The sequence below is a fragment of the Acomys russatus genome, chromosome 22 (genome assembly GCF_903995435.1).
Source record: "Acomys russatus chromosome 22, mAcoRus1.1, whole genome shotgun sequence".
Lineage (NCBI taxonomy): Eukaryota > Metazoa > Chordata > Mammalia > Rodentia > Muridae > Acomys > Acomys russatus.
The window spans coordinates 52,678,040-52,701,137 of record NC_067158.1 but is presented as its reverse complement, the minus strand read 5'-3'; the positions used below and the strand labels follow the sequence as shown (position 1 = coordinate 52,701,137).

At 48.1% G+C, this 23,098-nt stretch overlaps 1 protein-coding gene across 3 annotated transcripts in view; it reads right to left on the bottom strand.

Moving 5' to 3' along the window:
• Nucleotides 1–987: 987 nt before the first annotated feature.
• Nucleotides 988–23,098, bottom strand: part of Tbc1d1 (TBC1 domain family member 1) — a 195,835-nt gene continuing 173,724 nt past the window's right edge. For all 3 annotated transcript variants that reach the window (XM_051165263.1, XM_051165264.1, XM_051165266.1), the window contains 5 exons: nucleotides 20,740–20,984; nucleotides 18,283–18,442; nucleotides 12,440–12,609; nucleotides 5,654–5,827; nucleotides 988–1,740 (listed from right to left, as the gene is read on the bottom strand). In XM_051165263.1, coding sequence (XP_051021220.1) covers nucleotides 1,540–1,740; nucleotides 5,654–5,827; nucleotides 12,440–12,609; nucleotides 18,283–18,442; nucleotides 20,740–20,984 — 950 coding nt within the window. In that variant the 3' untranslated portion in view covers nucleotides 988–1,539. The remainder of the gene's footprint in view (nucleotides 1,741–5,653; nucleotides 5,828–12,439; nucleotides 12,610–18,282; nucleotides 18,443–20,739; nucleotides 20,985–23,098) is intronic.

Genomic DNA, 23,098 nt, shown 5'->3' with positions numbered 1-23,098 from the left:
TTTATTGCTTTCTTGTTTCTTACTGTAGAGTCAATGTTTTTGAATAGTAATAATATGCCCAAAATTCAACATTTTAAAACATTCAAAAAATAAAATACAATGTGGAAAGATGCCCTCCACTGCTACCTCCTCTAACTACGCCTGCTGGGACTGCCTGCAAGAGTGGCACCTGGGACAGGCCAATGCTGGTTTGTGATAAGAACCGTCCTCAGAAACGAGACTAGGAGGGGCTTTTACATACCTCTCAGCCACTTGGTGTCCCTTTGAAAAGGCCAGGAGATCTAAAATGACCCCAAGGTGGTGGCCCATCTCTACACCCCAGGCTTACGCGGCTCCTGTTCTATCAAGAGAGCTCTGTCACCAGGAGGGCGGGCCAGAAGAGCGCACGGCAGGACTGTCCAACACTTAGGAGGCCGATTGTGCCAGTGGCTCTTCTCTAAGCCTTTATTTGTATGTTTAAAAAAAAAGCTTGTTGCACACATGTGTGATGCTCTCCACAGGACCAGCTGGAAGCAGGTGACTCTGAGTGGCACTCTGCTTGAAGGCACAGGGTCCTCGACAGCCCAAGGGAGGAGTCACTGTGTCTGAGCACTTTTGAAAACACATGTCCTACCTCTGAAAAGCTGCCAGCTGCCATATGTCTGATTGTAATTTCAGCTTGGTTTCTTTTGCAGTGTTTCAGAATCTTAGGGGGCCCCTTGAAATCTTGATGCGCTCTGCTCCTTCTGTGAGAAATCAGATTTCCAAGGGGTCAAGGCTCAAAGGAAGACATATGTGGCTGTGGTACATCATTCAACAGACAAAAATAAATACATGACCCTATAGTGTGGATATGAAACAATCACAAAGAAATAAATATCTCAGACCCCATAGCTGCAGGTCACACACTAGCAGTAAGAGGGAATCTAAAAACTGTGATTTCCTTATGAAACATTTATCTACCGCAAGTTGAAAAGAGCGAGCAGAAACATGAAAACACTGTGTGTGTGTGAAACATGAGCTTCTTCAGTACCAACAGGAGAGCCCTCAGGAATGACCGATCTGTTCAATTTAAATAAACCCCTTTCAATCCTCCCCACGGCCATCTCAGGTTTCCACAATAAAAATGGACAGGGACCCGCTGCACCTCGTGCTGACACCAAGGGCCTGGTCACAACAACCTTTTCTTGCAGACTGACAGAGGACCACACTTTTGCCTGAGGAATTATTTCACACCCCTCTTGAAACACTGGTGTCATGAATGTTCTTTTCAAACAATGTGTCTGTCTGAAGGAGGAGGGACCATAAAGGTACATTTATTCACGTCCATGCCGTCTAAGGCTACAACAACCAGGCCTGGGAAGGGGGTGGATTAGAACCGAAAACAACAAAAACTGTGGGACTGCTGTCCTCCTAACTCTGAGTCTGAGCTCAAAAGAACCTGCAGGCTGGCGAGCCAGCTTCCTCCCTGAGAAGCGCTCTCTTCTCTGCCTCCAGCTCCTGTCTCTCTCGATTAAGGCCTGGACAGTGTTAGTGGTGCACAGTCTGTCCTGGGTGCTGTCAGTCACCCGTGGATTCTGGCTGGGTGCAGTCTGGCTCCGGAGTGCTGGGCTGGGCGCTTTGCCTTCGCAGCTCCTGCACCATCTGCAGCAGCGCGGAGCGCTCCGCCTCCAGGGTCAGCGCAGCCTGCTTCAGCTTGCTCTCGCTGGTCAGAAGCGTCTGCACTGTAGCTTCAAGGCTTTGGATCTTAGCGTTTGCCACCTGGAGAATGGAAGAAGGGAAGGAGAAATGAGAATGCACCCGCTTCTGATTACACGGGAGGGGCTTGCTGCAACGCCACCACTCAGCCTTCGGGGACTTTGGAGCGGAAACAAGCCTACTGATGATCAGTTCTGGTCACACAAGAACTATCCGAGCTTGGGGTACAGGATGGCTGGGCCCTTACAAACACTCTGACATTCTCCTGCATTTTCTGCCCTGGTATGGCTCTTTTGGGGAGCAGGGACTGAGAAAGCAGCATGAGAACAGAGAGGGAACAGGACCCCCAATCTCTACCCTGGGAGAAAAGCAGATGTCAAGTACACACAGGATGCTGTGATGGGCCTCAGAGCCCAGCACACAGCTGTGCTATAGCTGAGCTACCCCAGCTAACCATACAGCCACACGCACAAACTGACCTCACTCTCACAAATGGCCAAATGGCTTCCCTGCGATGGCCCACTTGTATTAGGGACCGCTCTCTAACCTGGAATCTACTTTTCTTATTTTTCGTGGCGAAGACATCATCACTGCAGGAAACCAGGCATGGCCTTTGAGACACGGAATGCCAGAAACAGAAGCATTCTGCAGAGAGCTTTCTCTGGACCACTGCTCACTGGCCACCACCAACCTTGCAAAGAACAAAGCCCAAGTGTCGCTCTAGGGGAGGAAAGTGTATTACAGGGCCAGGGAAGTGGAAGTTTTGGTGCGTCATCACCCATAGTCCCTATGTCCTGTCCACTAGGGCAGGCCATCTCAGGGTTGGCAGGGTCTAGTGACCCGAGGGGCCCACTGAGAGTACCGAAGCAGGTCCAACACTGTAGTTTGTATTCCAGGACTCTCTGGCCAGCCCCTCAGCTCCCAGCTGTACTTACCGCACTCTGTGGACTAAGGGCTGGCCTACCTCAACAGCCCAGTCCAGCCCCTTTGCATGTCCCATTTATTTGAGCTAGAGAAAATAGATGTACTATTTTCCCACCTCATCTTCAAAACCAGGAAAAAACATTTTTTTGAACAAGACAAGCTTCATGCTAGACAGAAAACCTGTGACTCCGTGCCTAGCTGCAGCTGCAGTCAAAAGAGGACAGGGGTGGGCGGGGCAGCTTCCAAGAGGGGGTGGGCACGCCCGCTGCATGTCCATAGTGGTGCCCTCTCATTTCTAAAATCCCACCTACTGTCCAGGCCTGGGCCAGCCCATTTCTGTGCTCTGAGGGGCACTAACCATTTCCCACGCGGCATAGTAGTGAGCTTCTTTGACAACAGCACAGATGGCAGGTCTCCTCAGGAGAAAGAAATAGTGGAAAAACAGCACAAGCTGTCTGAGATCGACCTCGCAGCAACAGTTACTACTACTATTTTAGTGTATAGTCTTTCACGAACACACGTATAGTAATGCTTTTAAAGAAAAGCCCACCACATAGTTTGCTTGGTAATTTGCTTTTCTACTTAATACATCATAAACATAGCTCAACACAGTCAAAAACGATAGCTGAATGTTCTGTGTTTTGAACAACAGCACAATCCGACGTAACTGCAAACAGTGTGCTGTGGCCAGTTTTACTCTTTCTACAGTCTCTTCTCTGGGCAGACCCTTACATGCTTGTGCACACCTTAGGCATGTGGGGCCAGTGGTAGCCATTTAAGAGTTTGCTAGGCACTGCTAAAAGTTGCAGAGACGATAGCACTTGCTCACAGTAATGGAGGAGAGTCACTTCCACAGCTGTCTTTGCAGCCTAATTTCCGAGCTCCACAGTTACTAATGCATATTAAGCACCCGTGTTAATGGGTTCCGCTCTGTCATTTCCATGCACACAGGTATGTTCTGGTTATTCTCACCTTCCCAACTACCCCCATCTTCCCTTCCTTGTTCCCCTGCCCCACTAGCGGCACATCTACTGTTAGGCCATCTTATTTAGTTTCTCCCTCTAGCCTTCTATCTCCACATGAGAGCAAACAGGCATCGCTGTATGTTACTCTTCCTTCTGTGCCACACCACATTTCCTTAAATGTTTAAGAAATAATAAGTAGCACTTTGGTTTGTCCATAAACTATATGAACAGAACCAAGCTACAATGTCGTTTGTACTATGTACCTTTGGATCATATTGAAAAGCTTCTTATACAAAAGGGATAAGATGCATATGGGATACTTCCTTACAGAGAGGATCATGGGAAAACTACCTGTAAACCAGCACAAGGCCCTCGCCACACAACCCCACAAACCACGCCCGCAAGTCTGGGAAGGGCAACGTCCTGCCCAGCACAGCACAGGCTCAGTAACTACAGCAGACTAGCAAAGCCTGCATCCCTCGATAAGACTCTCCTAGAAGTGTAGAGCACCTTGGTCCAGAGAGGAGGGTGATCCAGGAGGCACCTCAGACCACGATCCCTTGCTTCTCAGCAGTGTCACATAACTCCCTTCCCTTACATAGGAGCAACGCATAACTGCTTTCAAATCTCCAAATATGGACATAGGCCTTAGCCAGGTAAATAATCTAGCACATACTTCTGCATGTTGTAAGCTGAATGCTTCAAAATGCAAATGTGAGGGGCTGGAGAGATGGCTCAGAGGTTAAGAGCACTGTCCGCTCTTCCAGAGGTCCTGAGTTCAATTCCCAGAAACCACATGGTGGCTCACAACCATCTATAATGAGATCTGGTGCCCTCTTCTGCCCTGCAGGTGTACATGCAGACACAATATTGTATGCATAATAAATAAATCTTTTTTGAAAAATGCAAATGTGAGCTCAGTGGGAAGAGCTCTCTTCAAGGTCTATGCTGGGTCCACTGCTGGCTTGAAGGCACTGGACATGACCAGCTACATAGTGTGCCCTTGTGCGACCGAGCAGGCTCTTTGTCCCCTACGACTTCCCTTCAGGTGACAGCTGAGATTTCCAGGGAAGAGTGCACCTGGGCATATTTTGAGTAAGGACAAATTAAGCAGCATGGCTTCCGAGGTGCCTGGCAGTTAGGATGGGTCAGGAAGCATTCTGGGTTTGTGCGCTACAGTAAGGCTCTACCAGCATCTCCTGTGGTCAAGGCCTGCTGGAAGGAAGGCATCTGAGGCAGGGACTGAGTACTCAAATGGCCACCTTTCTCAAATCGTGGACAAACTCTTCTTTGCAAAATGGCAGCTTCTATGGAGAAAGTTTGGAACCGGATAAGATGGAGAGTATATTCTACAAAGGCCAGAGATGCCATAAACAACCTATTTAAGACTATCCTCCAAGAGTTTCTCAACAGTGACGCACTATCATACACCACCGTCTGACGGACAAAGGAGCCGCACTCCACAGTGGGGTCTGCGCTCTGCTCCCGTCACACCGACGACAGCACAGTCCAAAGCCCATCCCCCCTCCTTCTGCATGTACTGTTTATATTACTGCTGTTCTGTGTCCTCGTTTGCATCTACCCACCTAAGATGGAAGGTTCGAGGAGAAGGACTGTACCCCTCAAATAAACAAGTTGTTGTGTTTGTACCAGACTTATAAATAGCTATCATATGTTATAGTGTATTTTGTTGGATGGGTTTCTGTGTCACCTCCTTCAGCAGCCCTCCAAGGACCTAGCCTGTGTCACTCCCAGGCAATGGAAGCTTAAGACGATCATTATTCAGAGCACGATTGTTGGCATTCAGCATCTGGGACCAAGCTGGTCTCCGCGCCTGCCTCCTGCAAAGCTAAGTGTAGAAAGAGCTTCTCAGAAAGCTCCTGGACTGTCTGACCTCGGCAAGGACACTCTGTCTGCTCCCTAATAAAAGGGCTGATTCTCCTGGGACACCTCTGATCGCAACTACAAAGAGCACAGGGTGGGAAAGGTCCTGCGGTCGTGGGAAAGCCCTGCTGCTGCCGCCTTTGCTGAGTTAATGAGCTACTGCACATGGAGGCCCAGGAAGCGGCTTTGCAAATATACTCTACCTGCAGTTGTTCCAGGAGGTCGAGGTTCTGTTTGCGCAAGCTGCTGTTGGTTTTCTCCAGTTTATCCATTCTTTGGTTGTCGCTGAGGGGAGAGGAGTCAATAAGTTCCTCTTGGAGCACATGGTACTCAACCTCATAGGCTTGTAGCTGTTTGGCGATGTCCATCTCGAACACCTGTCGGATACAGAGAAGTCACAGGCTCAGAAGCTAATACAAGCCTCCCCCATACACCGTAGCCACGCTCATGCCAACGCGTATCTGTCATCTCTCCATGCTTAACATCATGTTGCTAATACACTGGAGCGATAAGGAAATTCAGCTCTGAGAAGGTCATGGTTTTACATAGGCAGGGCATAACAAACACCTAGAAACAAGCCCAAAGGAAAACTAAGTATAGGATCCAATGCTCTGTTTCTTAAAGAAAAAAAAAAAAAAGACTTTCAAGGGGCTCGAGAGACAGCGCAGCAGTCCAAAGCACTGGCTGCTATTCTAGAGGATCCAGGTCTAATTTTGAGCACCCACATGGCAGCTCCAGTGCCAGGGGGATCAGATGCTGCTTCTGGCACGCACGCACGCACGCACGCACGCACGCACGCACGCACGCACGCACGCACGCGCACACACACACACACACACACACACCCAAACATCCATACATATAAGTAAACAAACAAAACAAAAATTAGACCAAAACAAGATTTTCAAAAATTTAGTTCCTCTGAGTTTTCTCTGCAGATTATAATTCATGATTACAGGTTAAAAGGTGACAAAAGAATCATGTCCTATTTTTGTACAGTCACTAAGTCTTAGTTATGACTCAGCTGGGTTTTTACAGTTGCGAGGATGACAAAGTAACGGAACTGTTAATGAAAAAGTGCTCTTGACACAGACATGCAGAAATGAGCCAACCCCGAGCGTCACCCACATGGCTGAGTGAGCAGAAACAATGCCTGAGTTGTCGCTCTTCCCATAACAGTGACAGTGATGACAGAGCCACCCGTGTGAAAAACCCCAAAGTGCAGAAGTGACTCAAGTGGCCGGCCGTGCCTTGTACTTTTCTCCTTGTGAGGAAGCGACAGGACTGCAGTGGGCAGGCGTGAGGTGACACAGACGGCACCGTCCCTTCTCTGACAGTAAGGAAACCCCATAGGCTGAAGCCACTCAGCATAGGCTCATATCTGTTACTTTCCTTGTTGCTGTGACAAGATGCTCCACAAACAGGGTTACTTTGGCTCTGAGTCGGGATGGCAGGAGTTTGAGGTGGCTGGTCGCAGTGTATCCACAACCAGGAGGCAGGGAGTGAGGGCAAGAGCCCTGCTTCCCGAGTGGCACGAGCAACTCTCCGGCCAATGGCTTGGGCAAGGACATGAAGGGTGAAGGAATGATAGTAAGGTCCCTTGTTCTTACTTACTTAGAGGGCACAAATGACTGACCGATGATGCCAGTTTTAGCAAAAAAGAAAGGCAAGAAGGCCCAAGATTATAGCATGACTCCACAGTGACATCTCAGAGAAGCAGGCAAGGAACTAAAAAGAGATACACTAGACACTAGGCGTCAATGGGAAAAATCAGCAGGCAACGGGAGGGGTTCACTTCTTGAACAAGCACAGTCCCCCCCCCCCCCCAGCCTTCTCGAAGCGCTTCCCTGAGCATGGCACTCCACAGACCATCCCTGTCTGTGGACAGGGACCAGTGCCAGTCTTCCTTCTTCTGGGTCCTTCTCAGGTGCCACCTGAGCTTTACATATGGACCTCATGCCTTCACTGTCCTGTGTCTCCACTTCTCTGTGATTTTCAGAAAGCTCCAGAATTTTCATGCTCAAAAGAGCATTTTCTTCTGCTTGTCAAAGCAAGAATTATTCATTTCCTTATGTTCAGTGTTTTGTCAAAAGGACATGCCATCAGTTTTATTGCTGAGGCAATAAAGCTAAAATGCAGGAAGCATGGAAAGTAAAAATTACCAATACAGCTTCCGTCATCTTTATACTTTCATCTTTCCTATTATAAGCACATTTTAAAAGTGTAAACATTAACTAGCATCAAACATCCTACTCCACTCACTTTTTTCGCTTAGTGTTATGTCTATGGGCTGTCTTACGTGCAGCCATGTTTCTCATCACCATCAGTATAAATGGCTTCTCAGCACACTGCAGCCTTATCACCCCATCCAGCAAATGCTGGACATCTTGATATTTCCATTTTTTTGGTTATTACAAATGACAACTCTGAGAGAACTTCCTTATACTTAGGGCTTTCCCTGTGTTTTGGACCAATTCCAATAGTTGGGATTATGGCATCAAAGGGTCTGGATGTTTTACTGGCTTGTGATGCCTATTGGCAAACCACTCTCCGTGTAGTAACAATTGAGACAGAGTGCCACCAGCATGCACTGATATGCCACGGGCTGCATGCCCTTGGCACTGCAGACTGGTATTAAAAAGTTGGTTTGTTAATCTAGCAGGTAAGGCATTATATGCTATGTAGAAATTTAAATTATGCAAGAAGCTAAATATTTCCCCAGATGTGTGTCTGCTAGATAGCTCTCCTTGGATGCTTGTGTTCTTGGCTCACTTGCTATTGCAGACTCAGTGTTTTACTTTGCAGGCTCTGGGCATGGGATAATGAAGGCACTAACTGGTGGCTTGTAGAACTAGCCACATACTTTTGGCTTTCCCTCAGTCTCTTAGTCCCTTTGGCTACTAGGGTAGTGGGAACGGTCTGTCTGGGTATCCCTAAAAAGGGGACACGCTGTCTATAGTCAGTTTAAAACCAACAATAAAGCTAACTAAAAGTCAGTCCCATTTGAATTACCACCACATGTGGCAGTGGTAAAACACTTCTCCTCAAGTTACAAACTACTTACTTTAACCACTGCAGTAGTCCCGGGAAGAGGCCAAGGGGCCACCCTGCTGCGACAGCCTCCTCTGAACACAGGGGCTTTGTGAACACAGACTGCTTTCTAGCTAGGTCAGGTACAACAGGGAACTCCTCTCACTAGTGCTGCTCACGGCACAGCTTCCTCCTGGTCCTGCTGAGCTCGTAAACGTGCAGATTCTTGAGTCAGCAGGTCTGGGTGGGGCCCCAATTGCACCTTTCTAACAAGTTCTTTCTTACATGAGCTGACAGTGCTGCTCTGGGACCACAGTGCAAAGACCTGAGAGGCTACAGGCCTGCCTCTGAGAGCAGCCCTTTGACTTTTCCTGCAGCAAACTGAATCAAGGCTTTGGAGCCACAGAGCCCTCACTGTAACCCGGCTCTAACTCTGGCCCCCACCGTTTGTGCTGACCAGTCCCAGAAGGCCCTCTTTCTGGGTCAGCAGGTGCTTACGACTGCACCTAACAACTGTGGTGAGCACAAGGCCACACCGAGGAAGGTTAGTGGCTCCAGAGACCCTAGGTCTTCTGTCTGATGCTGCTCCCAGCATGACCCAACTAAGCTCTGGCTCTGTCTGAAACTCTGTACCAGACACTCTCACCCAGGAGCCCAGCTGGGTCCTAGCTGCTTACATAGACACAAAGAGCATCTAATGAAATGGGGTTATACTCTCAGAGAGGACTGCCCTCCCACCACGAGCTGTCTATATGCGAGGCTGCAGGCTCTGTCATATGCAATAGCCGTTCTGTCACCCTGTGGGTTTCCAGGCTTGACGCTGGGGGTACCTCACGTTACTGATAATCAAGCTGCATGCTTCAGCCTTGTTCTCTAGTCTCTGTTCAAGACTTAAGTGCTCTCGAGGGGAGGAGGAGGCACTCTCAAGAGGAGGAGTTCTCAGAGATCAGGTTCCAGACTGAAATATGAGCAAGAAGGAGGGCAGAAAGCTGCCTATACTCTTACCTGCTGTCTGTCAAGATTATTCCTGGAATGAACACCTGTGCTCCAAATGTCGATTGCACCCAGCCCACGCCCTCATGACCTCACACATCTGAACACATCTGGCACTGGATACTCTGCGTTCTTTCTCCTGTGCCTCTGGCATGTGGCCCAGCAAAGTACAGCCTGGTTTTGAAATGTTTTACTGTACCATGGCTACTTCACCCCTCTCTTTACCTGCTGCAAAGGCACGGTAGCTGCAGCAGAGGCCTTCTGAGCGTCTTAAAAGCTAAAAACTTAAAACACCACCTATGAAGCCTCCACACGAAATGCTGGCCATCCAGAGTCATCTCACCCTTCTAGGCCCAGATGAAAGCAAGTATGTCAGCTCCAGCATGCAATACCTAGGCACCTTGTGGTCTCCCCCACACAGGCCCTGCAATATGGGGTGCTGGGCCTGCCTAATCTTACCCCGCCCCATCTGCTAAGGACTCAGGGAGTTCTGCATGCCAGTTTCAGTCAGAGCAGCTGCCTGAACCAACTTAGGTACACAGACACAGAGCTGCTGTCTGCCTATGTTGGGACACCCTAAGCTTCCAATGTTGAAGGATAACTGATACATGCTAGAGTGCTTGGTGCTCTCAGTAAATACAATTCTTCATAGAACAGAAGAGGGGAAAAAAAATCTTTGGCTACCCCGTTCTTTGAGGCTGTCTATTCAGGAGGGGGACCAGTGACCTGCCTTGGAGCTGGGGCAAGGCAGGAAGTAGCACTCCAGCCTAGGCAGCCCAGACTCTCTGGGTTTACTCCAGACACTAAGTATTCAACAACAGCTGTAACAAGAGAGCAAATAAGTGCAAGCATCAGAAATGAAAAGAACCAAGAGTTTATCCTGTATTAACATGCGAATAGGATCTAGAGATCCGTGGTGTGGGCAGCTGCTGAAGCACTCTGCGCTGCATCTGGAACCACACCCTGCAGCAGAGTGAGCATGGGCCAGCTAACTAGCCACTCTGTCCTTGGGAACTGGACAATGACTGCGTGAAGTCCTATGTCTATATAGATTCCTTAGGACTTGGCAAAACATAGACAACAGACCAAAGTGGTCCGTCCATACTGAGCAACTGGGCCCGGCAGGTAAGAGCAGGAGGCACAGGAACTCCTCACCACTGGCATGAGCCGTGTGCAGAGATGTAAGGTCGCTAGCAACAGGAAGCCTTCCCTTTGCCCAGGCCAGATCTATGCCCTTTTCCAGTATTTAACTCCTAGGGTAGAAGAGCTGATGAGAATCACAGAGGCTGCACTGGCTGCAATGCGGGCCTTCCTGGACTGTCCTGAGCTATGTAGTGAGTGATCAGAGATCCTTCCGTAAGTACTTACTGTAAAAAGGCTTACTTTGTAAAAAGGCTGCATTTCATCCTCTGTCTTTAAGTGGTCCATCTAGGTTTTCATCTGGAGAACATGCTCTAAGCTTGGGAGAGCTGACTGCTGACTCTGTAGTGTGACCCAGTGATGAAGCACATTCGCTGTGTGACAGTTAATTTTGCTTGTTAATGGGACCAGGCTGAGAGATGCCAGGGGATTAGTAGGGCAAGGCTCTGGGTGTGTCTGTGGATGGAGAACAACTCAGGGAGGAAGCCACACAACAGGCTGGGGGCCCAGTCACACAAAAGCAAGAGGACGAGGAAGCTTTAATCCTAGCGTTCAGGAGGCAGAGGCAGGCAGATGTCTGCAATGAGGCCAGCCTGGTCTATGAGTGAATTCAAAGGTGGCAGCAGCGGTGGCGGCAGCCGCGGCAGAGAAGGAGGCAGAGGAGAAGGAGCAAGAAGAGGAGGAAGAAGAGAAAGAGGAAGAAGAAGCAGAAGAAGAAGAAGAAGAAGAAGAAGAAGAAGAAGAAGAAGAAGAAGAAGAAGAAGAAGAAGAAGAAGAAGAAAACAGCTGGCGCCAGCAAGCCAGCCAAGTCCCATTCATTCCTCCTGGGCAAGTGTGGCTATTGCTGCTACCACCAACAATGGGCTCCAGACTCCCTGCTTCGGCTTTCAGGTTTCAACACACAAACCTCCAGGAGGCTTCCAGACCTGGCCATGGACTACGACTGCATCACTGTTTTTCCTGAGACTTCTGGCTTTGTGAACTGAACAGCTAATAGATTCTCTGATTCAATGGTATGCAGATGGCAACTAAACTACCTAGGTTCCAACCATGCAAGCCAATTTAATTGCTCCCTCTTATAATTATGATATGGTCTATTGGTTCTGCTCCTGTAGAGAACTCCAATTAATATAAAACTCAGCCCCACAGCCTCTGAACACCCCTCCAGCTAGCTTGATCCTTCATTGTCAGCAATCTTTCTGTAGACCTGAACTTGGCTTCCACACTAACCCACACCATTCATGGTATGCTCTAGTTGTAATTCCCAACTAAATCACCCAAAACTCTCACCGTTTCAGAGTAACGGAATTTGGAAACTTGAGATGCCAAAACCTCCCAGCAACAGCAACAATAGAACAGCAGAAGAATATGACATACCGCAGACCCCGGAAAAGCATCTCTTACTGATTACAGAAAGTCACTTCCTGAACACTGCAATTAGTACCACTGAGAGGAAAAAAAACCAAAGCATTCATTTTCACAAAATCCTATACACTACAAATGTATGCAATTCAGAAGAACAAATGACAAGAATGGAAACCTCTTCTGTGCAATGAACTACTGACGATTTGTGCATGTGATCACACCCGGCTTCCTGGTGCCTTTTACCATGAGCACACCACACACACACACACACACACCCCACACATACACACACACACACACACACCCTACACACCACACACACACACCCTTCACACACCACACACACATACACCTCACATACACACACACACACCACATACACCCCTCACACCCACCCACCACCCACACCCACCCACCCACACACACACACACAAACCACTGCTTGCCCATGGCGCCCGTACCTGACTGATGGTCTTCTCCATCTGCACCAAGCCCAGGTTGGGCAGTGTGCTCTTGATGAAGTCCACTATGGTTTCCAGGTTCTCGTGCTGCAGGATCAAGGGCTTATGGCTCCCCAAGAGACTTAAAGCCACTTTAAATATGACCTCTGACCCCTGAAGGAAGATCATATCTGAAAAGACACAGAAATGCAGCATCAAACCCTGTTCCTGGTGAAACACCATTCTATTTTCTCTCACATCATGGGACAGAAAGGTGGGGATATAAGCCCCAGTTACACATTTTGTTTCCTTCTCAAGAGCCTGCTATTTCAGACAGAGCGTCAAGATAATACTGCACAACATAAGAAATAAATACTTGGCTTTTGTCACAGGTTCAGATAAAACATTTTTCTACTCTGAAAATCAATTAAATTCAAGAGAGCTTCAAAAGTTTTATTTATGATTCCCCCCCACCCCGGGAATGCTCTAGAGGAATTACCAAAAACAAAACAAGAATGCCCCCAAACAGCTTTATCTGTGTGTGTGTGTGTGTGTGTGTGTGTGTACACGCGCGGATGCGCGCGCACATGCATCTATCCCTGTGTGCATGCATGGAGGTCAGAAAGGGTATTGGTGTCCTCCTCTCTTACTCCTCACATATTTCCTCTGAGGCAGAGTCTCTCTCCACACCCAAGGCTAATGTTCTCCAGTGTAGGCTGGAAGCCAGCATGCTCCAGAGATCCTCCTGCCTTGGTCACACTCAGGGCTGGGGTTACAGGTAAGTATGGGGGCCCCAGCTTGTTACTCTGGCCCTCACGACTGTAACAAAAGCCTTTAAGCCCTAAGCCACCTCTCTCTCTCGTTACTCAACATGTTTTCAACTAGTAAAGCTGAAAGATTGTTACAGATAGAAAATTATATTTTGAAATAAAAGGTGGACTGAGAAGATGCTTAAAGTCTTTAACAGGTCTACAAAATTGTAAATGCAGCCTGAACGTCATCATAATAATGAGCCGAGAACCATTCCTCCGTCTGAGGAGTTTCAAGGTGGGTAAGTTAGGCTACTCTGCAGTTCTTGCTGTGTTTTCTCATGATAATACAGTAGGATCTACACAGCAGGATGAGGCAGCAAGTGTTAAGATTTGAGTAGCTTAGAAGTATTTACATACCCAGGCAGTGTCACTGGAGCATTCTGTGATGTGCCTAGTTTGTGGAATACATACCTACATATAAATCTCACCACTGCAGAAAATGCAGGTGGAGAAGAACGGTACAAGAGAGAGAGAGAGAGAGAGAGAGAGAGAGAGAGAGAGAGAGAGAGAGAGAGAGAGAGAGAGAGAGAGAGTGTGTGTGTGTGTGTGTGTGTGTGTGTGTGTGTGTGTGTCTGCCTGCAGAGGCCAGAAAAGGGCATCAGATTCGATGAAGCCAGAGCTACAGGTGGTTGTAAGCTGCCTGATGTGGGTGCTGGAAACTAAACTCAGGTCCTTTAAAGAGCATTAAGGGGCTGGAGAGGTGGCTCAGTGGTTAAGAGCACTGACTGCTCTTCCAAAGGACCCGGGTTCAATTCCCAACAACCACACGGCAGCTCACAACTGTCTATAACTCCAAGATCTGACACCCTCACAGACACACACATAAGCAAAACACCAATGCACATAAAAAAAAAAAAAAAAAAAAAATTTTAAAGGGCCCTCTTCACTGCTGAGCCTTCTTTCCAGCTCTTACAGGGTGTATTTTAAACAGAAATGTTTTTGTAAAAAAAAAAACAAAACAAAAACAAAAACAAAAAAAAACCCCAAAATGATAGCATTTTTTTAAAAAACTCTGAAGAAGTTTAAACCTAATTTTATTTTATTATTTTTTATTTTTGAAACAGGGTCTCTCTGTGTTAGCCTTGGCTGTCCTGGACCGGCTTTGTAGACCAGGCTGGCCTCCAACTCCCAGTGATCCGCCTGCCTCTGCCTCCTGAGTGCTGGGATTAAAGGCGTGCGCCACCATGCCGGGCTAAACCTAATTTTAAGTAACTGTGAAAAATGTCACCTATAATCCAGCCTGCTATGGCCAGCCCGACTACTTCTACTTTATTCATCTTCATATGCTCTGACATTTGTATCCAGGAATTGACAACAAAAAAGCAACAGTGACTGTCCTTGGAAAAGCATGCTGATGCCTTGTGCTGGAAAGCCACTGCAGGCGAGGACTGCTGGGTGGGTGGGGAGGCCCGGACCCTGCAGTGCAGCCGAGCTCTGGCCCAGCTGCCAGACTCTTCTCTTTCCTTCATTTCAAGCCCTTCAGAAGCAGGAAGGAAGTGGAGGGAGCCTTAAGTGCAGCTGACCCACCACGCTGCATACTACTTGCTGAGAGCAACCCAAACAAGATGGTTCCCGGCCATAGGACAACTCTCATTTCCTACTCTATTTTCATCTTAAAGCTTCTGTGCCTGTGTCAACCCTCAGGTTTTGGTTTGGTATTTTTGAGACTGCGTTTCTCTATGTAATAGTCCTGGCTCCCTGGATTCACTTTGTAGATGATGCTGGCCTTGAACTCATGAAGATCTGCTCACCTCTACTTCCCAAGTGCTGGGACTGAAAAGGTGTGCGCCACCTCGCCAAGCCAAACCCTCAGTTTTAGGCTCCATTTCATCTTCATCTCCTCAGCAGGGCATTCTAGAGAAGGCTGCAGGAGCCCAACCCGGCAGCCCGCCTCCTCCAGCAGGAAAGCCAGCTCCTGTGACCCCCAAAGGCACATGTGGACAGAAGGCGAACAGAGCAAGCGTTACTTCCTATTTATGTGCCTGTGTGTGGGTTATGTCATGTATATGCATGTATGTGCAAGATGCCTGTGAGGGCCAGAAGAGGGCGTCAAATCTTTTGGAACTGGAATTATCAGCAGTTTTGAGTTGCCTGACGTGGGAGCTGGACACAGAACTTGGGCAAGAACAGGACGTGCTCTTAACCCCTGAGAGGTGTCTTCCGCATGAGAGCAAGCATTTCCTGCAAGGTCCCTGCTCCACTAGAAATATCCAGACCATGTGGTACCGGACAGACCACTGAGAGCCCCATGAGGTCAAGGCACACACAATTACAGAAGCTGTTCTCTCAAGCAGCATGGCCTTCTTTGATGGTGACTTAGTAATTAATATGGGAGCTATGCTGGTACAAGCCAGAAATCAATTTGCATTAATTCATTAATTTAATGTATTTGTATGTGTGCCGTGCACGCATGGAAAGGTCAGTTCTCTCCTTCCACCACGTGGGCTCAGGGACCAGAACTCATGCCATCAGGTCGGGCAGCAAAAACCCTTAGCCACTGAGTCATCTTGCTGACCCTGCAAACTGGGCATCTTCTACTCATGTGCGAAACAGAGAATTACCAACTAAGGTTCGTGTGCTTTAGGGTTTATCCCGTTTTAAAGGCCTATAATGAAAAGGGCCCCAGGCCAGAAACACTCAAGATCCTGAAAGGAAAGAACATGTGACCAGTATGTCGCTCAACACACAGGCTTTAGTTACCACTGTTATAAATGGAATGGCTTTGAAAAAATTTACCTTTTAGGTGGAACCAGCTGAGATGGACTATGCAAAAGCACCAGTCTGCCGTCACTGCACAGAGCCTGCCTTGGGACCCTGCTTCCTGCCTGCACTCCCAGGAGCCCTGCTTAGTCAGACAGGAACCTGCCAGTGCAGCAGGGAGCTGTGGGATCCAGGAATTTTGCAGACATTGGCATCTTTGGGAACACTGTATATACAACTCGAAGGCTCATCACTCTTTCAGAGGAAAACATCCTGCCCGAACTGGTTTCAGCTTTTATTATTAGAATTTAAGTCATGAGATGGTGTTGCACAGAGCTCCAAATGATTCTGCAGCAGAAAGACTCATCTCCAGGGAAGAGGCTGTTTTCCCACGTCCTTCCCCAGCCCACGCGGCCTGAGACTGCTCTCCTAGAGCCAGACCTCTCTCCCTCTCTCCCCCTCCCTCTCTGTCTCCGTCTCCCTCTCCTCTTCTCTCCCCCTCTCTCAGTTTGCACCCCCCCCCCCACAGGAGTGCCGCTCACTCCTTGTAGCTGAGGCTGTGGTCAGTCCAGCCCCCTTGGCAGAGTTTCCCTCAGAAGCTACGGAATGCAACTTCTCAGCTGTTTTCAGGCCATCAACCACCAGCTCTCCCTGCCCCCTCTTGGTTTTAGTCCTCACAAGACCCACAGAGCTAAAGGACTAAGATAGAAGGGGTGGGGTGAGGGTGGGGCCTCTCCCCCCACTTCCAAGGTATAGGAAACAAAACCTAGAGACACATCCAGTAACTCATCAGTATAGCAAGCACCCAGCTGTTTGTTTGGTTTTTCTTTTTTTTGGTTTTTTGAGACAGGGTTTCTCTGTGTAGCCTTGGCTGTCCTGAACTCACATTGTAGACCAGGCTGGCCTCAAACTCACTGGGATCCACCTGCCTCTGCCTCCCAAGTGCTGGGATTAAAGGCGTGCACCACCACTGACCAGCAAGTAGCCAGTTTTGAGGCTTTTTTTAACCCTATAGTCTAAATGTCATAAAATCTCACAATCTGCCTGAGGCAACGTCTACTCTCTAGCTGACTTTAGTCAGTCAACCTGTGGAGAGTGTACAGGAGCAATCATGAGGGTTTGAAGAACGTAGTCCTGCCACAGAGGGAGAGTCTCCAGAGGTTCTTGTGGACAGATAGGAGGAGACAAAGCTAAGAGTGCCGCACTCTGCTGTGGGACGAGGGGAAAGGAAGGCAGCTCACTTACACTCAAACACAAGTGTTAAGGGATGGCTGGCTGGCTCAGAGGTTAAGAGCGCGGTCTGCTATTCCAGAGGACCCACGTTAATGCCCTGGCACCCATGTCAGGCAGTTCACGCTACCTCTAACTACAGTTCCAAAAAATACTGTAATCTTCTGGCCTCTTGGACATTCACTCACACAGCCACACACATATATACTTAAATAAATAAAAAAAACCCACAAAACCAAGTTTTGGCACTTTTAGAATTTAGAATCATGTCTTTTCAAAGTATATACAAACAGCATGCGCACAATGCTTCTGAAAGGCCCGTAAGATGCTCTGTGCGGAGCTGAGGAGATGGTAAGCACTTGCCATACAAGCATGAAAAATTGGGTTGGGAACCCTAGTGCCCACATAAAAGCAGGGTATCATGGCACAAGTTCTGGACAGTTCTGCCTAGTTCTGGACAGGTAGAGACAGGAGGTTGTCTGGGTTTACTGGCCAGCCAATCAATGAGAGACATTTTCTCAAAAAATAATGTGGGAAGGGATCATGGAAGATGCCTCACATCATCCTCTGGCTACCACATGCATGCACAAGCACACAAGCAAGCACGCACGCACACTCACACACCCTCTCTGGTCCTAAAAATAAATCTTCAAAGTATGGCATTTCATTATGTTTGTAAGTATTAGAGGTGACTAATGGGAGGGCCGTGTGGAGCAGGATCTGACCTCTACTCACAAGATGAGGACTCCTAGGCCAGGCCCAGCGTTATAAGAAGTTAACCAGGACCTGAACGTCTCCAAACCAAGTCTGACTATACACTTATAAAAACCAAGTGGGCTGGAGAAATGGCTCAGAGGTTAAGAGGTTAAGGGCACTGACTGCTCCTCCAGAGGTCCTGAGTTTAATTCCCAACCATGTGGTTGGCTCACAGCCATCTATAATGTGATCTGATGCCCTCTCTGGCCTGCAGGTGTACATGCAGGCAGAACATTTATATAATAATAATAAATAAATAAACCTTAAAACAAAACAACAAAAAACAAGCAAACTACCATCGAGTAGCAATAAATGTTGCTTAATGACAGGACAATGCTGGCTAGCCCACAGACGGAGGAAGCTTACCAAAGACTCTGGCTACAAAGCCAAGTGGGAACTGTGAGGCAAACACGGTGAGAAACCAAGGTGCTGCGTAGAGGCTGGGGCCGATCTCGTGCTCTTCCAGGTGGTTGTAGAGGTCTCTGTGGTAGTCATGGAGGAGCCGTGACAGCTGGTACATCTGGATCTGTGGGAACACACACGCACAGGGGCTGGGACTATGGACTTACTCATCTCATGGGGTGGGAGGGGATTCTTAGCCCCGTCGATGCTGTATTAGGTTTAGGGTATCCACTGACCTCTGAGTAATGCATCCAACCAGAGCTTCTGGGGAACAGGCTCACACAAGGTCCATGGAAGAGGCCCAGGACGCTAATGCTGGGTCTGCTTCCACTTCCGACATCACCCCCTTGTGCTCCGTGGCTAAGGAACCCTAAATGTCTGCCTAAGCAAACATCTAAAAAATTTCCTTACAAATACACATTCTTAGGAAAAGTGCAGCCAAGGGGAATTTGAAACAAAAAGCTGCTGCTAGGAGTGAAGCAAGGGCACCTTTATCATGTTTCCAAGAGTAAGCCCGCATCTAACAGTCAGTTCTCTCTGGACTCCCCAAAGCACTCCATGGGCAGGGTGAGTCTAATCTCTTTAGGTTTAGAGCACAGAAACACACAGATTCTGGGCAACTTAAAACAACAAGTGCTTAAGATGAACTGAACAACTTTCCAAGCTAAAGTTTCCCTCTAGGGTCAAAGGTTGCTTTTTCAGGGAATCCAAAGGCAGGAAGCTTAACCCAGTTCTGTGCAGCCCAGAGATCTCACATCTGGACCTAAAAACAAGATAACCCAGGGAACGGCGAGAATCTGACAAGACGCTCTGTGTTGGACAGAACATCCGCAAGTGGGGAAAATGAAAGACGCCTCCTCTCAGGGCTTAGACCGGAAATTTTCTTCAGTGCCCACCGTGGCTCTGCATCTACAAGTCTAATGCCACTGAAGCAGAGAAAGCCCGTAGTGTATGCTAAGTGCCATAAAGTTGGAGTGCTCCACAATGGTGACTATAAAGACAGTGGAGGAGGTGGAGGAAGAGCCCGACTGTGGGAGCCAAGTCTTATAGTGGCTGGCTTCCCTTTGTGAGATTGTGTTCAAACTTACAGGAGAGCCAAATGGACTTTTAATACATACTGGTATGGTATTTTCTTTCTTTTCTTTTTCTTTTTTGGCTTCTCAAGACAGGGTTTCTCTGTGTAGCCTTGGCTGTCCTAGATTCGCTTTGTAGACCAGGCTGGCCTTGAACTCACAGTGATCCACCTGCCTTTGACTCCTGAGTGCTGGGATTAAAGGTTTGCGCCAACATACTGGTATTTTCAACTGAAGTCCTTGGCTCTAACGGTACATTCTAAAGCCCTGAGGTTTTATGGAATCCTCCTGGGAAATGAACAAATGAACATATCCCACCTACAGCTAAACACTGCTTAGGGACAGTCCCACATCACCTCTGGAAAGCAGCAATCACGTGCTTGACAAGCTAGGTACACTGTTGTTTCTGGTTTTCCTCCTGCCTTTTCTTCCTCCCTTCCTGCCTGGAAGCTGGGGTTAGAACCAAAGGCTTCACCATGTGTTGAAAACAAAACAAAACAAAAAAAAAACACTCAACCCCTGAGCTACAGGGGTTTGTTTTTGAGTCAGGGCCTCACGATATAGCCCAGACCAAACTCACTGGATAGGCTGGGACAGCTTACAGCTTTCGAGTCTTCTGCTACCACCCCCTACAAGCAAGGAGTACAGCATCAAGCCCAGCTTGCCTTTCTTTTGATGAACTTGTTCACTCATCAAATACTTACAGTGTTTCTAGTCCATTCCAGGCACTACTAGAAACTACAGGCATAACTCAACAAAACTTCTCCCATTAAGGAAACCAGAACACGAGAATGTAGGCAGTAAACAACTAGGGTGATTTATGACAGGAAATGTGTTGTCCTGAAGGCATGAGACAAGAGCACGAAACAGTGTGTCTAGGGTGGAAGTGAGGGGACCCAGTGTTAGCAGAGGCAGGAAGAACTTCTGTGATACCAAGCATGACAGAGGAGCTGAACCCGGGATGACAGGAGACAGAGAAAGGGTCCTAGGCAGAAGACAGAGCAGATCACAGGCTTGGAGGCACCAGTTACACTGCAGGGAGGCTAAGGGAAGGGATAGGAAGTCAGGCCCTGGAGCCAGACAGGCCTGGATTTAAGTCCCACCTCTGCCAATGGCAAGCTGTGTGCCACGAACAAGCTCATAGTCATCCGAGCCTTGGTTTTCCTGTCTACAGGCCGAGCCAATTAACAGCATCATCCTGAGAGCCCTCATGGGAAGCACACAGAGCAACGGCTAACACAGTGAGTTATCAGCAGCAATTTATCGGAGGGCAAGAACCTACATCCTCATGAGGCGGAGGATGCACATCTTCAGCATCTTTCTATTTACGTCACAGGGTGCTTGGTACCTGTAAAATAATCATGTCTGGCCGATACTGTTTCCGTAGCCCCATGTCAAACATCAGGAACTTGAGCATCTTGAATGCTTCTTCCTCACTCATATGAAGAAGCAAAATGCCTGCCACAAAGCTGAGGCCTTGGCAGTATCCCACTTCCTGGTCCAGGAGCGAGTAGGCTTTCAGAATGTTGTAAAGTGACAGCTGACCCGCTCCAAGCTGTGCAGAGAAGTACGGATGTGTTGGAAAGGTTCGCCCTGGGAAAAGAACACACGTCACGTGTAGCATACAAGAGGCACACTTGGGTTAAGAGGCGAGACCTTTAGGTGACACTTCCTAACCATCAGTGTGTCTTTAGCACCACCTTCTGCTCTGTGAATGTGGTCAGCTGGGGGGCCCTACAGGAATATTTGCAATGAAAACCCAGCAACTTACCAAGTTTTATTGTGTTTACTTTATTTGTTTCTGAGACTGGATCTTAGTTTGTAGCTCTGGCTGGCCTGGAACTTGCTGTGTAGACCAGGCTGGCCTCTAATTCTCTGTGGAGATCAGGCTGACCTCTATCTCACAGAGATCCACCTGCCTTTGCCTCCTGAGTGCTGGGATTAAAGGCTGTGCTACCACACCCAGTGTCCAGTTTGTGACTTTTTTTTTTTTAAGTGGTGATTTAGGTGAAAGAAATTATAACTACCTTTAGGTCTAGTAAATGTCTGTTTTTCAATCAAAACCAAGAAAGCTGCTGAGTGTGGTAATACATGCCTTTATTTTCCAAATACTCCATGTATGCAGCACCCTAATGCTAGGGAGAAGTAAGCAGCAGTGCACATAGAACAGACACACCTTTCACTAATCTGGAGCTAGGCACACTCAGTTCCCAGCCCCTGAGTGAGGGTTCCTGGGGTCTCCGAGCCCTAGTGCTGGCCACGCACAGCACTGAATGTGCACAAAGGAACAGAACAGACAAGGTGCTTTTGCTGGGCTCTGAGTAACAGGTGCATGCAACTATCATGCAAGATATAAAGGAAAGTTAACAGCTTCAGGTGGGGCCAACAAGATGGTTCAGTGGGTAAAGGGATACTGCCAGTGTTTGTAAGCCTGATGAACCAAGCTCAATCCTTGGAACCCATGCAAGGGTGGAAGGAGAAAACTGACTCACAAAACAAAGCTGTCCTCAGATTTCCATACATGCACCATGGCACACCTACCCACATGAACATATCATGTATATACACAGTAATTTTAAAGTTACTGGGATTAATTTGAATGTTTTGTTTAAACTAACATATACAATGTTAACACCTTAATATGTGACCAATACGAAAACATCAAGGCACTTTGATATGTCATATGTCATAGTGTTCCAGTAGGTTCTTGTGAATGACAGCGCATCGTAATTTGGGCTCATCCCATTTCAAAGACTCAACAGCCAGTTCCGGCTTCTGTACTGAATGGGCCAAGAGCACACTTTCCTTAGATTATCAGAGTCGGGCAGCGTCCTTCCCCCCCATCCCCTCCCCAGCTCCCAGGTGGAAGGAATCCTCCCGCCTGACAGATAGTGGGATGGTGAGGTGGCTCAGCTGGCCTTCATGCCTGGCAACCTGAGCTCAGTGCCAGAACCTACAAGGTTGAAAGAGAACTGACCCATCCAAGCTGTTCTCTGACTGTCATATGAGATGTGGGCTCACCCAATAAGTAAATAAATAAGTCTTTTTAAAAGGGAAGAGGACTATTCATGCCACATAAGCCAAAGCTCTTTGGGCAACTTGATTTTAAAAGAGAAAGGGGGGCTGGAGAGATGGCTCAGAGGTTAAGAGCACTGTCTGCTCTACCAAAGGTCCTGAGTTCAATTCCCAGCAGCCGCATGGTGGCCTGTAGCCTTCTATAATGTGATCTGGTGCCCTCTTCTGGCCTGCAGGTAGAACTAGAGGAGAGAGAGGAGAGGAGAGAGGAGAGCTGCTGCGAGAGAGAAGGAAGCAGGGAGAGAGAGGATGGCGCGAGGAGGACAGAGAGAGAGAGGGAGAGAGGTGGGAGGAGAGAGAGAGAGAGAGAGAGAGAGAGAGAGAGAGAGAGAGATGGACAGACAGACAGACAGACACACAGAGAGAGACACAGAGAGAGAGAGACAGACAGACAGAGAGAGAGAGAGAGACAGAGACAGAGACAGAAAGGGGGTGGGGGTGGGGATCCTGACCTCCCAAGCTAAGAAATACTTGTTCCAGACAAACAGCTTATCCTCCTTCCTGGCTGCAAATCAAGAAAAAGGGAAGACAGCCTAAGAAAGAGAACGGACTACTTGGATTAACAGCATTTCCCACTCTCTTGAAGCCAGTGCTAGGGTGGCAGCCATGAGCAGAAGATGGTCAGAAAGTGT